The sequence below is a fragment of the Rhea pennata genome, chromosome 9, assembly GCF_028389875.1.
Source record: "Rhea pennata isolate bPtePen1 chromosome 9, bPtePen1.pri, whole genome shotgun sequence".
NCBI lineage: Eukaryota > Metazoa > Chordata > Aves > Rheiformes > Rheidae > Rhea > Rhea pennata.
Genome location: NC_084671.1, coordinates 604,509 through 621,958, shown reverse-complemented (window position 1 = coordinate 621,958; position 17,450 = coordinate 604,509). Strand labels below are relative to the sequence as shown.

General features: G+C 49.7%; 1 protein-coding gene across 1 annotated transcript; it reads left to right on the top strand.

Annotated features, from left to right (window-relative positions):
• The first annotated feature begins 504 nt into the window (after positions 1-504).
• Positions 505-12,403, top strand: SIAH2 (siah E3 ubiquitin protein ligase 2). The gene is made up of 2 exons (XM_062582356.1): positions 505-888; positions 10,867-12,403. Exons 1-2 carry the CDS (start codon positions 505-507, stop codon positions 11,422-11,424), a joined length of 942 nt encoding a protein of 313 aa, XP_062438340.1. The 3' UTR covers positions 11,425-12,403.
• The last annotated feature ends 5,047 nt before the right edge of the window (positions 12,404-17,450 follow it).

Below are 17,450 nucleotides of genomic sequence, written 5' to 3'. Positions count from 1 at the left end.
CCCCGACGGCCCCCAGCAACGCCCCGACGGCCCCCAGCAACAGCCCCGACGGACCCCCCAACGCCCAGCAACGCCCCGACGGACCCCCCAACGCCCCGACGGCCCCCCCCAACAGCCCCGACGTTCCCGACGGACCCCCCAACGCCCCGACGGCCCCAAAGACGTTCCCGACGGCCCCCGCGCCGGCTGCCCCCGCCGCCGCTGCTGCTGCTGCTGCTCCTCCTCCTCCTCCCCCTCCCCCTCCCCCTCCCCCTCCCCTCCCACTTTCCGCCCCGCCGTCGCCGCTGCTGCCGCCGCCCCGCCCGCCCCGTCCCGGGCATGCTCGGTAGCCGCCGGCCGCGCTGAGGCCGCGCCCGCCCCCGCCGCTCGCTTGCGTCAGCCCCATGTTCGAGAAGGGCGGCGAGGGCCGGCGCCGCGCCGCTCCCGGCCCCGCCGCTCCCGGCCCCGCCGCCGCTCCCGCCGCCGCCGCCCGCCGCCGCCGCCCGATGCTGCCCGCCGGGCGCCATGAGCCGCCCGTCCTCCGCCGGGCCCGGCGCTAGCAAGCCCTGCGGGAAGCCGCAGCACGGCCCGCCGCCCGCCGCCGCCATCGCCGCGGCCGGCGCCGGCTCCTCCGCGGTGCCCGCCGCCGCCGCCGTCATCGCGGGCCCCGGCGCGGCGGGCGGCGGCGCCGTGTCGCCGCAGCACCACGAGCTGACCTCGCTCTTCGAGTGCCCCGTCTGCTTCGACTATGTGCTGCCGCCCATCCTGCAGTGCCAGGCCGGGCACCTCGTGTGCAACCAATGCCGGCAGAAGCTGAGCCTCTGCCCCACCTGCCGGGGCTCGCTCAGCCCCAGCATCCGCAACCTGGCCATGGAGAAGGTCGCCTCGGCCGTGCTCTTCCCCTGCAAGGTACGGGCGGGCGGGGCGGGACCCGGCGCCCCGCGCGCTCCGCCGCGGAGCGGGGCGGTGCGGAGCGGGGCGGAGCGCTGCCCTGCGGAGCGGAGCGGTGCGGTGCGGAGCGCTGCCCTGCGGTGCCCTGCGCTGCCCTGCGGAGCGGAGCGGTGCGGTGCGGAGCGCTGCCCTGCGGTGCGGAGCGGTGCGGTGCAGAGCGCTGCCCTGCGGAGCGGAGCGGTGCGGAGCGCTGCCCTGCGCTGCCCTGCGGAGCGGAGCGGTGCGGTGCGGAGCGCTGCCCTGCGGTGCGGAGCGGTGCGGTGCAGAGCGCTGCCCTGCGGAGCGGAGCGGTGCGGAGCGCTGCCCTGCGCTGCCCTGCGGAGCGGAGCGGTGCGGTGCGGAGCGCTGCCCTGCGGTGCGGAGCGGTGCGGTGCAGAGCGCTGCCCTGCGGAGCGGAGCGGTGCGGAGCGCTGCCCTGCGGAGCGGCGCGGCCCTTGCCGGCTGCGAAGCGCCTGTCCTGGAAGCGGCGTGCGCTGCGATGGCAGCAAAATGCTGCTCGCGCCGGCCGTGGAAGCGGGGACCCCGCGGGCAGGGACCGGCAGCCGGCTAGCGGGCGCAAACGCTGCGCGTACTGCGGGCCGCGCCTCCGACGGGGACAGGCCGTGGGCGGCTCGGCCGCCGCCGCGCGCGGGTTCGGCTCCAATCGTCGACGGCACCCCCCGGTCACACCAGGGTCCCCAGAAAACACAGCACTGGGGAAAGCACGGGCACTGCGGTGCTCTGCTATGAGTACTGACTTTTTTTTTTTTTTTTTTTTTTTAATGCCAAAGGACTACATGATTTGTTTTGTTTTGGGGGGGGGGGGCAAAATCTACATGGTCAGTTCCAGCAATCTGTTAACCAGCGAGGAAAGGAACTGTGTGGTAACGTTTGGCTACTTGTATGATTGCTTCTGATGCACAGCTAACAAGCACCACTACAGCAGAATTTCCCAGGTGGGGCTGTATCTAATCTTCATTGCTAGCTTGGTACGGAAATACTACAGTTCATGAGGAGACTTTAAGGAATTTTCTAAGATTGATCCAGCATAAATTGCCAAGCAAAACTGCTATCGCTTATAGGTGGTCATGATTTCTTGGTCTTCTATTTAAAATACTACCTCTGCTGCTCTTGAAGATAACCTAAGAGTTCCTCATGCTGCTTCTCACTGGAAAATGAAAATCAACAGCACATGGGACTTCCCCAGAGCCACTGTGGGAAGCAAACTTGTAGCTTTGCTAAGTCTTCATTTTCCACTTGTCTGTGTCTCCTTCCCTCACTTTTTCTTTCCTATCATAAAACCAGAATGAAAAAGGAGGTACTTGCTTGACCTCCATTAGCCTGTTTCACATTTCTGCAGATTTCTGAAGTAAAATAACATGATGAGAATATCACCAAACTTAAAAAAAAAAAAAAAAAAAAAAAAAAAAAAAAAAAAAAAAAAAAAAAAAAGATTATTCTTCCTGGTTGCTTCTGGCTTCCTACTCTCAGTCTTGTGTGAGGATTTGGCACAATCAGTAGTTACAAAGGCTAGAAGGTTTTTTTTTTCCTCCAAATATTTTAACCTGTGCTGATGCTTAGTTTTGAAAAATTGTTGGATGGAGGGATCCCATTCTGTTTCTGTGTTTTTAGTTAGTTTTCTGCAGCCCTCTTTGGAGGGACAGGGACTGATAAGCTGTCAGGTCAATAATTACCTTTTTTTAAAAAAAAAAAAAAAAAAAGTCTGTTCTGACTGTCTCAGCACTATTTTGAGTGTTCAGATTAAATATTTAAGTCTCAGGGTTTTTTAAGTGAGTGCTCTTTAAAAGAACTAGGTGAACTGTTCTAAAGTTCATATCCTTCCTAATACACATTGATCAGGATGGCAGATGTGTGCACAGAGATAATGCTGAGTGGATCCTTTCCATTCTTCCTGGAGTCCCCAGCTGCTTATGCTGCCATATCAAAAGCACTTTAAAACCACAGGGCTGAAGTGAGCAAAGGACAAATACAGGAATTGCTAAAACCATCACTGATGTGGAATACTGGAGGAAACTTTTAAAACGCACAGCTGGCTGTGATGAGGCGAGAGAGCAGTGGTCTGAAGAGCAAGCAGCAAATGCCTGGCTCTGACAGCCGCATGGTGAGATTTTGAGGTGCAGACTGCCAGTAGACATTAATTGCGTGTACTGGCGAAAAGCCAGGCGTGACAGCAGCCTCCCTCCGGCTGGCCTGCAGAAGCCCAGGCTCACTGACGATGAGCGGGGATAACCGCAGCTTTGGCCTGGATCATCTGTGTTGACTCGTGCAGCATTTTAAGCGCTGTCCGTGGTTAGGGCACCAGCCTTGTGAGGACTGGCTCGATCACAAGACAGAGTGGGACGGCTGCAGGCATCCTTCTGCCTTGTTGGTAACGCAGGACCCCGTCCCACTGCTCGGCTCCTCAGTGGGAGTGAATCTCACGATAGTTATAACAGGTGGAATGTGCTTTTCTGTACTGAGCAGAGCAAGAAGTTCAGTGAAGATGCCCAGCTGTGACTGATTCTTAGCCTAAGGGAATAAAAACATTCAGTGCACTTTTTTTTCACTGAAATGCTGGCCTAGTTTTCATTTTCTAAAGTCTCTTGTCAGTCTGATCTGTGACGGCTGGTATTCCCTAGTTGTCCTAATGAAATTGGTGCATCAACACTAGAACAGCTCTTCCAACCAAAATCCTTTAGCCTCTGTTTCTTGCATTGAAATACAATACTGATCCATGCAGGATGCAAATCTCTCCAGCACTGGAACTGCCAGACAAAACACCTGCTCTTCCCTGCTGCTTTACGATTAAACTAAGTGTGGGAGAAAGAAGAAAAACATAGAGGGTCTTTCCCTTAAAGACAAGAAGATAAGGCATTCCTAACATTTAATTGTCAGGCTCTAACTTATCCAGTTGGTAATAGAAATGTTTCTTAGGCCCTTAATTGATGAGATTGGCTTGTTCATCCCTAAGGTTTTCTTTCTCTATGGGTAGAGGATTAAACACTAGCAGAGAAGTATGTTTAAACATCCCTTCCTCCCTTCACTCTACCCTCCCTGAAAAACCCACATCTGAATAAAGATCGCTACATTTTTTCAGGCAAGTTTCAGTTTACATATATCAGTTGTAAACATTTCTCCACTTGGGCACCCTCTAAGTATAATAATAAAAGGCTTGTTCCTATAAAAATACTCTATTTCCAAAAATTTCTTCAAGGATTATTTCTGTGATTAACATCATGCTCCTTAAAGCAAGTTAAAGGCACTGTCGATGGCCCGTCAGCATCAACAGCGGCTGGGGAAAGGGAGGGAGGCAGGGGAGGTGGACGTTAGAGAGACTGAAGCAACCCACCGATCAGATAGCTCAGCATCCTGGCTGTGACGCTGGAACCTTCCTCGAGATGCTGAGAGCTGTTGGTGTTCTGGTCTTTTCTGAAATAAGATTAAGACTTCCGTCTGTGCTGCTGGGTATGTCAGAGCCTCCCGGGGAGGCACGCAGGAAACGCTGGACTGGGTTAGCATTGGCTTGGCGTTTGTTTTGGCTTCTTGAGCCAGGCGCTTGCAAGCTAGTGCAGAACTGGAAGAGTTTGTGAGAGAGACTTGCTGACATAGCAGTGGTCGGTGTTCCTCACCCTTCAGCCCCGCAGCGAGAGCCTTGTGCAGCCGGGAGCTGCGAGGCAGGCCGGGAGCTGCGAGGCAGGCCGCGAGCCGCGGCGCTCGTGGAGGGCAGGCTCCAGGAGCAGGGTGGGGGCAGCGGCAGCACGCCCGCTGCCCCGCTGGGGATGGGGCCGAGCTACTCGTGCGGGAGCTGCTCGTCGCTACAGGCAGGGATTGGCAGCAGCCCCTTGGCGCGGCGCGGCACGGCCACGCGCGTACCTCCGGCACAGGACGCGTGCTCGCGCTCTTACCGTGAATTCCCCAGGTCGGGCCCCACGGACGGGTGGCGCTGGGTGGGAAGGGCGGCGCGCTCGCTGAGCTTTGCGTCCCAGACCACGAAACACTGCTGCTCCCTGTGCAGAAGCACTCATCCTCTGTAGCTGCTGGCTTACAAAACCCTGCTCCACTGGAGATCTCTCTTCGCTCCAGTTGCCAGCACACTCAGGAGCTCTTGCTCCTTGTGGAGGCAGAAAGGTAGATAAGTCTCTGCTGCTGTTCCACTCTCACACTTTATTTTATGTGGGGTTTTTTTCCACCATGAGTAATTCCTGCTTTCTCTTTTCCCAAGGGCAGCTGAGCGAAGGTAGCATATGTTAGCTTTCACTGTTTCCTCTCAGGCCCAGAAACAGTAACAAGGCTGTCAAGACTGTAAGGTCTCGCTGCGCTGTTACGTAAGTTACAAGCGACAAAGGCAGAGACAAACTGTCTGCCCACTGCAGCCAGAAGTGCACCAGAGCGCACTGCTGCTGCAGCAGCACCCGCGGCACGAGCAAGAACCGTGGCCTCGTTGCACAGCTGGCACCGGCGATTGTACCAAGCATTAGGAGTTGACCCTGTATTTTACCAGTATTTTTCACCATTTACGAATCAGTTGTATGCCCTTTTTCTCCTTCTCAGCCCTGCAAATAATATGAAAAAAAAAACCAAAGACAATGGTTTGCCTGGAAGAGTTCTATGTAGTTTAAGAAATAACTGTATGAAGGATACTAGGAATAAGTAGGTTGAGTCATGACAGAGATAAAATGGGGATTTGATGTTACTCATGGCTATAGCCACTCTGAGGATCCATAAATGCTTTTAAAAAGAACTATAATTATTGCAGTTCTGCACTTCACAGGGCTTCTGCAAATAAATTTAAAGGGAGATTTAAATCTTAAACTCACAGTGCAGTTACTGAACATATAAAATGCTTTTTAATGCTCTAAGCAATCTGAAGAAGTTAATGCACATCATAAACATACTCAAACTCCTAATTAATGAATACCCAAAGGAATTCAGTGCTTTTCTTCTTTTTAATGTGTGCAAATAGAAATAAAGTGCTCTTTAATCATGGAGCTGATTTAATTTGGATTTAGGTTCTTTGACTTCAGGTGGAGCTGCTAAAACTTGGAATTGTGGCCTGGCTAACAGCAATCCAGGGGCAAGGCGGAAATGGGAGGATGGGGGGAGGATGACACATTTCTAGATTTAAACCACTTAGAATCTGAAGTTTATTATAAAGCATGTAGAGTTGCAAATGTTTGTTTTCAGCTACAAACGCGACAGTATTCATGTACAAACACTCCCCCCCCCCCTCGTATCACCATCTGTGTCCTGCAGTGTTTTGCTAGCCTTTGATGGGACTTGACAAACAGAGCTGTTCATGCTTGGGCGATCTTGGCTGTGACCATGGAAATGACATGACACCAGCACTCCTGATCTGTGATGGGTGAAACTCTAGACAGTTCCTGTTTGTGTTTCAGTTTATAGTAGAATTTACCTCCAACATACAGTCGAAAATTAGTCCATCACCAAAGAAAGAATATCCAACAGCATACTCTGTTTTTGTTTACACACTGATAGCAACTCTGCTGGGCAGCTATATGGAATTGTATTTAGCAACATACAATTGAAAAAAACACTTCCTGCATTCCAGCAGTGAATTCTCAGTGCTCTAATTCAACTCAACAATAATAAGGAATTAGTAATAAGGAAAACAATCATTTTTCATGTATACAGTAACTAGAAAAGCCAAGTACATGAGGCTTGATTTTTCAGGGGATTGAAACTACTTTTTTTCCAGGTTTCCTGAGAGTGGTGAGACTTTGCATCTTGGAAGTTAGGACAGAGATACCTCACACAGAATGAGAGTCTCCCAATGCAGCCATCTCTAACTAGATAAATAAATGTTTAAGTCTTCAGATGGTCCTGATCCTTTTGAAGAAAAATGGATCCAGTAAATTCACTTTACTAACTTCCTGTAGACCGATGGTAGATGTTAGGCAGAACCATTCTGTGTCCTTAAATGCCACCAGTTGCTACAACACCAATTCCAAGAGAAAGAACAACAGATTTCCCATGTAACCAAACAGCTAGCCAACTGGACTTAAATATTCATGTCATTGTATACAAACTTCTGTATGTTGACTAGATGTACGTACATATGGACTGACTAATGCTGACTCCATAGCCTTTTCAGAGCTTTTCTTTTTAATAAAAAAAAAAAAAGCCAGTAACTGTCATGTTAAAGATTTTAAGGAAATAAACCTAAGTAAGGTCACACTTCTTATTTGCAAGACATAGCAGACTCCAATAAAGCATTCCTCTGCATTCCTCTGTTTTCTTTCTGATCAAAATGTGTTTATATTGTCTACTATTTACTCTTTATTGTGTTTTTAATTGATCAGCAATCCCTTCTATGCAGAGGTCTGCTTACAGTCCTCTACTTGCATACGTGTAGGGAGCCTGCACATTCTTTTTGAAATAATGTAACACTGACTGGCCTTTTCCTGGGTGAGCCATAACAGAAGAAACAGCTTTGCTAGCAAAGCAGAATTTATAAATATACTCTGCCCAGAAGCTGGTTGTAGCCTAAACAGACTTCTGTGTGCAGTCCAGGTTTGCTCATCTCAAGAAGGACATAGCAGAAGCAGAAAAGGTATGGAGGACAATTCGATCACAGGAATTGTGTAACCTCTACACAAGGAAAGACTGTCAGTTTGAATAACAGGTATGATAAGGATCCACGAAACACCAGGTAGCATGAAGACAGCAAATAAGTGTTTTCTATTTACAGTCTCTCCTACTATTGGTAGAGCTCCCCAGACAAACCTAGCAGCAATGAGTTCAGGAACAAACGAAAGGAGGTACTTCACACAGGCGGTGGAGTACTTTGCTGCAGGACACAGCGGATGCTGAAAGCACCTGTAGGCTGAAAGATAAAGTTGGATAAATTCACAGAAGAAAAATCCAGTGTGAGCTACTAAAGACAAAAACACAGCCTCGGAACCTGTGAGAGTGTCTCAGGGAAACACTACTATTTTTGCTTGCCGTGTTCTTACTCTGATTTCTACGTCCACTACTGCTCACTTTTGGAAATGGGATGCTGGCCTACATAGACTTCCCCTCTGGCCCAGCCCAGCAGCTTGTATAGTCTTACTGTTTTTATTAATAAGGTTAAACTCAGAGATGCTGTTCAATGCGTTGCTTGGTTCAAGTATCAAGAGGGGTATGAAAGTGGGGAAAAAGAGACCCGTAAGACTGGAAGAGTACAAATAAAGGGGTCACTGCACTACCCCACAAGGCAGCAGGCACGACAGGCCACACGTTTGGCCTCGATGGGACTTTTGACTTTGACTGGAGAATGCCCTTTATTCCCCCTTAGGCATGCCTATGCAGAACTCATGCTTTTCCTGCTCACTGGCTGTACATATCTGAATAAATTGTTTAGCAGAGGATTAAGCAGCAGGAGCAGACACAGTAAATGAAAACTAGCATTAACTGTTTATGGCCTATAAAACAAGTTCTCACAGAACAGAAGTACAAGCTAGAGCTTTGTCCCAGTATTTCTAGTATTGTTTGCAACATGGGTAATTTGCTGGAAGCGAAGAAGATTCTGACTCCTTGCATTTTGGGCATTTAACCCAGTGAGCCGAAACTTCTCGTGCTCATGTCAGCCCAAAATAAGCATAAAAAAAAAATCTGCCTTTGCAAAGTTAGCTGAACTTTTAAGCCTATCCAGACTTACTTTTTCAGACATTCTCTTGTCAATTCAAACATACTCTTTAATACAGCTTGCAGTCCTCATTACCCTCAAAGCTTAACAGCGCCCATCTGCAAAAAAAGCAGCCATGCATGCATGTTGTAGCCTGTGTGACAGTATTAGCAGTGTATCTCTACAGATAAGGAAAAATCCTCTTTGAATGTGAAGGTTGTATAGTGTACATCTAGATGCGATTTTCCTGCTTACTTGGAGGGTTACCAGCTGAAATGTAGCAGAAGCCAGAGAAGAGAACCTTGACTTGATCTTCTAGAAGTATGAGTGAACAGGACAGCTATAATCCTTAATATTAAAGTCAAGAACCTGTTGAACTTTGTATTACACAGTTACATTGTTTAAAAAAAAAAAAAAAAAAAACACTTTAAGTCTCTGTGCCAATCACAGATGATATGCTTGGTCTGTTTTGCTAATGAAACATTATAAGTAACATTAAGTTCTGCCCAGATGTAAGCTATAAACAAACAGGTATGAGTACAGGTATGAACAGGAGCGTGTTAAACAGACTGCTTGCAGTCACATTACTCCTTTAGCGTGGTAAAGATTACACATTTTGTCACTTAATAAATTCAGGGTTAGCAGGCTAACAGGTTGGTCTCAAGTTGTTTCTCCAAGATTAACTATAATGATAGAGGCCTCTGGGACCAGTTAGTCAGCCTTAAGGGTGACTCGCAAAAGAAGATTTAAAAGATTGGCTTTTGCTCTTTTTCCTTGATGATATGTAGAGATGGTGTGAAAGATCCTTACCTACAATCTGTTTTGGTATTAGAATCATATGGCTTCTCAAATCAGAAGGATTTTTAGTTAGATTATGGAAGATTATGGATTTCAGTATCCATGTAACCACAGTGACTGAAACATTTCAAGTAGAGAGACACAATGTCAAGAATTCACCTATTGCATTCTTCCAGTGAAGGTGCAAGAGCTTACAGCAAATATACTTGGTCCTCCAGAAGCCTAACATCTTCAAACTGCTGAGATCTGAGAGAAAAAAAAATGAGATTTTAGTATATGTCTCAAAAGCTCACTGGACACACACACATACATCCTTCCTTTTGTTACAAGTCAGCTGTAAGCATTTTCCTGACTCCTGACTATACTTCTGTCTCCACCACAATTCGTCATACCAGCTTTGACTGTATGATGAGTTGTGACCATAAATTAAATCTTCTACAGAAACAAGTACAAACACATAGAGCTGTGTGGGCAGTCAAGATCTTAGAATGGAGGTGGAAGTCAATAAGTGTCAAGATATTTGCCATGTGCATAAGGTATCATGAGCAATGTAAGTCCCTGTGGCAACCATCACTTGACAGTGTTTAAAATAAACAAGCTGGGGAGGCATCATGGCATAGTGCATCAGCATTTTGTCAGAAGGTGTTTTTAAACTAAGGAAACTGGTAATAAAATAAACGGATCTGAATCATTTGCTGAAAGATTTAAGCTTTCTTATTAACCAAATAGAAGAGACTCTGTGTAGCTTCCCTTTTCCTTGCAGTTTAGTACCTTGTGTAGGTCTTACTCCTGTCCACAGAAAAAGGACATGGCTTGTCTGACCATGGCAAGAGCAGGGGAACTAAGCTGCTGGGGCAAACAGGAAAGATTTTCCTCTGTGGAGATGGTCCCCGTAAACATATTTCTTATGCACTAACTAGACTCACTGTGAAAAAGTAAAAGCACCCCAGCAAAATAACATTCTAAGTTGCCTAAGGACTTTAAAAGAAGTTATGTTACTTACCTGTGGTCCAAGCATAAACTAAGTGAAAAATCATCCTTCCTTCTGCTTCTCACTGTTGCAGAGCATTGAAACTAAATTTAAACTGTTAGGATTCTGCATTTGAATTTAATGGAAGTACTTTCGTTCTGTGATGGTAATAAGGTACATTTATTAAAAATATTTCACTCGAGTAACTGTTGTTGAAACTAGAATCCTTTGTTCTTTATAAAGAAAAGAAAATCCATTCCGTGACCACTTCAACTGATCTGGACTGATGAGATCTAACTACAACTCAGCCTAACAATCCATTTCATCTAAGTGCTTGCATTAAAAAGGCAACCACAAAACAGAAGAAGAACCTATTGCAAGTGAAGACTAAAATAAATAAAGCTTAGCTCTGAATTCAGAGCTAAACAGAAGTACACAATGTAAAGTTTGCAATGAAAACAGGAGTTCTGGGTGATCACCAGGGTTTCCAGTTCATAGGTGGAAACAGCAGACACTAAGGCTGGATGTCTTTCTTGATGGCTTGTTTTTGATCTTTTTCCAGTATGCCACAACAGGCTGTTCGCTGACACTCCATCACACAGAAAAGCCAGAACACGAAGACATCTGTGAGTATCGTCCCTACTCCTGCCCATGCCCTGGTGCCTCCTGCAAATGGCAGGGATCTTTAGAAGCCGTGATGTCCCACCTAATGCATGCCCACAAAAGCATTACCACCCTTCAGGGAGAAGACATAGTTTTTCTCGCCACAGACATTAACCTTCCAGGTGCTGTTGACTGGGTCATGATGCAGTCATGCTTTGGTCACCACTTCATGCTGGTGTTGGAGAAACAAGAGAAGTATGAAGGTCATCAGCAGTTTTTTGCCATTGTGCTGCTCATCGGCACTCGTAAGCAAGCGGAGAACTTTGCATACAGACTGGAACTGAACGGCAATCGTCGCAGGCTGACCTGGGAGGCAACTCCTCGCTCCATCCATGATGGGGTAGCTGCTGCCATATTGAACAGTGACTGCCTAGTTTTTGATACAGCTATAGCACATCTTTTTGCTGACAATGGAAACCTTGGAATTAATGTGACTATTTCTACATGTTGTCCGTGATATATTTGTGTAGTTAGTGAAACCTAGGCTGTCTGGACATAGTGCTTTACATTTACTAAGAGTTTTCTTTTTGTTCTTTTTATTCTTTTTTTTTCTTTTTTTTTTTTTTTTAATGATCTTCAACTATGTCTTCATGTACATTTAAGTTCCTAAATAGCCAACATTTTTAACTTTGGAGAGAAGATGAACAAGAGTGTCCTGTAAGTAATAAGAGCAGGAAAAGCTTTTTTAAAAAAAATCTTGGGTGCCTTAGGAAGATTCCACACACCTTTTTCCCTCTCTCCCTTTTTTTTTTTTTTTTTTTTAAAGGACTGCTTCCATTAGACATGTGGCTTAAGAGACTAGAAGGACTGCATTCCTGCTTAGAATGCACCCGAAAGCCCTTTCAGCAGGAAAAACAACTCTTTCTGACTTGCTCTCACCTACATGCTTTCTTTAAAAGTTTTAGTAGGTGGGAAAGGAAAGACATCCAAGTAATTTCTCAAGTCTGAGATGAGTAGTTGTGGCTCAGAGGGGAACAATAGGTACTTGAGTGTTGCTCCTCCATTTCCTGCTCCTTCATTTCCTTATTAGAGAGGGATGGGCATTGCATCATTTACTGTGCTTTTAAAAGAAAAAAAAGGGCGAAGGGACTGGGCTGAAACACTGCAGGTTTTACAGAGTTTGGGAATTGCTAACTCCTGTCCACTTCGGGAAGTTTGGTCAGCCCAACACATGACAAAAGTGCTCATAGCTGGGTGCTGGTGAAAGCAGGAGGCACAAATCTAATCTCTCACAAACAGCTAGAGCTGATAATACAGAAGTATATTCAAGCTGTCTACATGCAGCTTCCCTTGGAGACATACTTGATTGCTTATTATTGTAAAAGACTAATTAGAATAATATAGCAAGAGCTTTACAGCCAATGTCATGTCATTTGCTATTTAAGTTTTGTTGCCATATTTACTTTTATTTTGTAATAAATATTTTGCAAAAACTACACTGCATCATGTGCCATACTAATGGGTGAGCAAGTGAGAGTGCCTTAGCTGTTACTTTTATGTCTCTTTGCATTCTCCACCTCCCTTAAGTGTTCAGCTTTTCCAGTGCCCTATATCAAGACTCCAGCCACAAGACTAGGTCACCAAGGTGAGAGCCAGGATGATCTCAGCCTCTGAAGGTGTGCCATCCCCTCCACCCTGCTGCTGGAGATGATCACTTTTGCAGGATGAATAGCACAACCAGGTGGTATTTGATTCCCAGGTGCAACAGTTAACACCCTGACTCATGTAAACTGAAATCACTCTGTTTGGGAAGCTAAATCTGCCTGTAATTGAGAGCTAGATTTTCTCCCTCTGCCACCAGAAGCCTTCTGTCTGAATCACTCACAGAAAACAGTAGCTCTACATATGACTTTGCTGAATATTAAGATGTTTGCCATTTGGAAGAGGTAATGAACTATGAGGTGGTACAGTCTGCTGAGTTAATTCAGGGGTAGTAAACCACATGATACTGAACAACTGTAAAGTGACAGATGGAAGTTCCATGTAAATAAATATAATATATACAGAAAAAAGATGGTCCTGACTACATCTGCTCAAGGAAAAGATCCTTGAAGTTACAATACGTAGTCCTACGAAAACATCATTCAGTGCTTGTTCGCAGTCAGTAAAAAGGCACAAGATAAAAATACTAGGAAAGCATCGGGGGAAAAAAAAAAAAAAAAAAAAAAGTTAGTTCTGTCCTTGAGAGTTTGGAAGCAACCATGGAAAAATGCCTCCCAAGGAATTACTCTAATCTTTTTGCATCCAGTTCCTATAAAGCTCCTACATTTGATCTCATTTACACTATGCTGGCAGAACTCCAGTAACATCAGCTGAGTGAACTAATTTACTCCTGCTTAAGAAGGATCAAAGTCAAGCTCTGACTTTGATAGGAGTTAAACCTATGCTTTTAGTAGAACTTGTTAAGCAAGAATTCTTAAGAATTTAATCCATTTTCCCATATCTCAGCAAGATTTATAGTGAAAGATAATCTAAATCCCAACTGTCAGTAAGAAAAGAGCTTTTTTGCATAAAATAATATTTTGAAGTAAGTCTTTGATTATAGCAGAATTTGTGAAGCCTCAATGTTGCTTATAATCCACATTAGATAATTCAACACTCATTTCTTACTGTGAGGCTTTCTACACCATTCAGTTTCTCTGAAACATCTTATATCTCAAAGCAAAAAAAAAAAAAAAAAAAAAAAAAAAAAAAGAAAAAAAAGAAAAAAACCCCCAACACTTAGTATTTTTTCCTATGACTGAAATTGAATTTAGGATAAGGACTAAGTACCCTGTACTACCAGAAAGTAATGCATTTTCTCTTTCGATCACTGAACAAGTAGATTTTGTTTGTTTCAACACTCAATCACAATGTTTTGGGTTTACTTCTCCACAAAGCCAGGCACAACCTTGCTGGCATGGCTTTCTGAGGTAATGTTCAAGGGCTATAGGCAGGAGAGGTCTGCAAGGCGCTAGCACTTCCTCAAAGTATTGGGTAAACACTGCCAAAGCCAACTGAATTTTATTAACAAAGCTGCTGACTGTAAACAAAGCAATCTGACTTTGAAATGTATTACGTACACATCCTGGAAACCCTGACCAAGCTGTAGCAGACCTTACCTGCTGAGGAGGCAGCTGAGCGGAGGCTCTTCCCCGGCCCGCAAAGACCACCCTCGCAGCAGGAACTCGTCCCACAAGAGCCCCTCTTGGCCACGCTGCCAGCGCCTTCTAGCAGCAGGTAACCGCAGAAGGTACTCCCAGGAACCGAGTTACACCTGTGAGGCAGCTTCTCTGCTGAGTTCATCTACTATATTGGTGACAGTCCTCCCTAAAAACAATTTCCGCTTTAAGCACAAGAAGAAATGCAGAAACTCATGAAGACTGAGGAGTTTATAGCAGTGATTTTCAGTGGTTCCCCCCACTGTATCTCATCTCTCACATCTTGAAGCCATGAGCGTGGCTTGCAATAAATCTTCTTCATGAAGATCTACAGGTTTAAACCAGATAACTAGGTGCTGGCAGCACGCAGCTGCGGAAGCACAAGGATCTGAACGAACTAGCCACTGCAGCAGTCCCCTGGGACCCCAACACTACACAGCTACCGGTGCCTAAGCCAGTACGAGTATGTCCCGAACTGACAGGAATACCCTGGGCTGCACACCAGCACATTCTTCCTACTTTTCAAAACGAGTAGGTCTCACTTTGTTGTAGAACTGGGGTGCTTGTAAGAACTGCAAATTCTTTCGTAAATCACGAATAACAAAGCGCGCACGCAGAGCCCCCGCACGCGGCCCGGCAGGCCGCTCGCCGCAGCCCGCCTGCCGGAGGGGGGATGCTCCCTTCCACCGAGCGCGGCCTCCGGCGGCACCGGTCCGGCCGGGGGCCCGGCGGCAGGCGAGGGGCGCTGCGCGCACACGGTTACACGTTCGTGCGCGGGCGCGCTGGCACGTTTCGCCAGTGTAAGGCCCGAGAGCAATCCGGCGCCCGGGCGCTGCGAGGAGCGTGGCCCAGGACAGCTGAAGCGGACCAAGCCCTGCGTCTGGCCTGGCTCGGCTCGCCTCGGCTCCGTTCGGCCCGAGCGCGAACGCAGCGCCTGAAATGACACCGAGCGTGGCGCGGCGCCACAGCAGCCCGCGACCGGCCCCAGCGCCCCCCGCGCCTCGGCCCCCCCGCGCCTCGGCCCGGCCCGGCCCAGCGGCCCCCGCGTCTCGGCCCCCCCGCGCCTCGGCCCAGCCCAGCAGCCGCTCGGCCCGGCCCGGCCCGGCCCCCCCGCGCCTCGGCCCCGCCCGGCCCAGCGGCCCCCGCGCCTCGGCCCCCCCGCGCCTCGGCCCAGCCCAGCAGCCGCTCGGCCCGGCCCGGCCCGGCCCCCCCGCGCCTCGGCCCGGCCCGGCCCCCCAGCGCCTCGGCCCGGCCCGGCCCCCCCGCGCCTCGGCCCGGCCCGGCCCAGCGCCCCCCGCGCCTCGGCTCGGCCCGGCCCCGCCCCCCCGCGCCTCGGCCCCGCCCGGCCCAGCGGCCCCCGCGCCTCGGCCCGGCCCGGCCCCCCCGCGCCTCGGCCCAGCCCAGCAGCCGCTCGGCCCGGCCCGGCCCGGCCCCCCCGCGCCTCGGCCCCGCCCGGCCCAGCGGCCCCCGCGCCTCGGCCCGGCCCGGCCCCCCCGCGCCTCGGCCCCGCCCGGCCCAGCGCCCCCCGCGCCGCCGCGTCGCCATGGAGACGGCGGGCGCCGCCGCCGCCTGGCCGCAGCGGGCCGCGCCATGGAGGGGGCGGACGGATCAGGCCGGTGCGCGCCGCGGCCGCTCCGGGCCGGGCCGGGAGAGGGAAGGGCGACGATGGGGCAGGGCCGGGGAGATGCCCTCCCTCCCCGCCAGCTCCCGGTGCCCCCCCGGCGCGGCGCCGTCGGGGCCCGCCGCGGTGACTGGGAGCGGTTGGGCCGCCAGCGCCGCCCTGGTGCGGTCTGTGCCGGTCCGGTCCGGTCCGGCGCTGGGGCAAAATCCCCCCGCAGGGTCGTTCGGTCCCGCACGAGGAGCGAGGGCGCGCAGCAGACCCCGGGGAGGCGCTGGGAGCGCTGACGAGCGCGCTGAGCTCCCGGGACAGCCGGGCCTGGGCTGCCGGCACAAGCGGCGCCTGCGGCCGGGCCGTGCAGCGCGGAGGCCGCCCGCCACGGAGGCGCGCGGGCCGCAGCAGTGCCCACGCCACGAGCAGCAGTCACCCACGGTCACACCGCGGCCCGTCCTCGCCCGCCACGGCAGCGCTGCGCGCGGCCAAGCAGCGCCGCCCAAGCCCTCGCGCTGGCGCCGAACGGAATGGCACGAGGCCCCACGCAGCGCTGACCGGCAGCTCTTCTCCGTTTTCCACCCCTCCTCCTCCATAGTCTCAGTCTTTACTTCCCTAAAGTCATGCAGAGAAGAGCGTTCAGCAGGGCAAGGGAGGTCCATGACTGCACAGATACTTTGGGGGTGGAAACTCCTTCCCTAAGTCTGAGCATGCTTGTCTTTGCCCACTTAGCTCACCTCTGGATGGGGGTTCTGAGGAAAAGTCAGATGGGAGCAAAGAGTCAGGCTCAGAAACCAGCCAACAAGAGCGCACGGCGCGACCAGCTCCAGAAAAAGGTATTGCAGCGCACTCTCCTGGGGTCCCAGCACGCCTTGCTGAGGGCTGCAACATGGAGTCTGGCCTTGAGCCCTTTTGGGGGCACGGTCCTTTTGGAGGAGGTGGGCCTGGGGATGCCAAAGGGAGCTTGACCATTCAGCACACGACTAAAGGTGCTGGGATTTAACCCAGCTGCCATGCTAGCTTGACAAAGCACAGTGTGGCCGTGTGGCCTAGCAGGCAGCTGCCACATCCCCACCACAGCCGTATCAAGGGGTTAGCTCACTGTCTTCGCACAGGGAAAATTAACATGATTCCACGTGTAAAAACAACCACCATCTTTTTCTTGCTACATTCAGCACTGTTGAGATGTGTCTGAATTGAAGTCAGGTACATGCATCCAACCTGCCTGCTCTCTGCAAGGGACTAGCACCTTAGAGAGAATTTGAAGGATGAGAAATAAAAGGAAAAAGAAAGAAAAAGTCACTTAAAACTGTAGGGTGATATTCCTTTCTCATTCTTATTGGGTGAAAGAACATGTATACATGTATGTCAGGCATCATCTGCAGTAGAAGTACAGCATTGGCAAAGTCCTCTTTAATTGCCCATTGCAATTTTTGGACACCAGTATTTTTTATCCCAGCAGATTATGCGGGTTCTCCAGCTACATGCAGTGCCTTGAGACAGAGTGCCTGGAGTGGGGACTGACTGCAGCAAAAATTTCCACACTTAGAAATTGGTCTTGAATTTGAGGGGCATGAAGGAATTTGCTCTTAAGCAGCATCTTGTGATAGAGCTGGCTGTTGTTTCCAAAATCCAGCTGTGTCTGTACCTATGCAGCGGTGCTGCCTGTATTTCTGTGAGTAAGTGGTTACCCACTTACTGTTGATCCTCCATATCATGTGTTTCCATAGACTC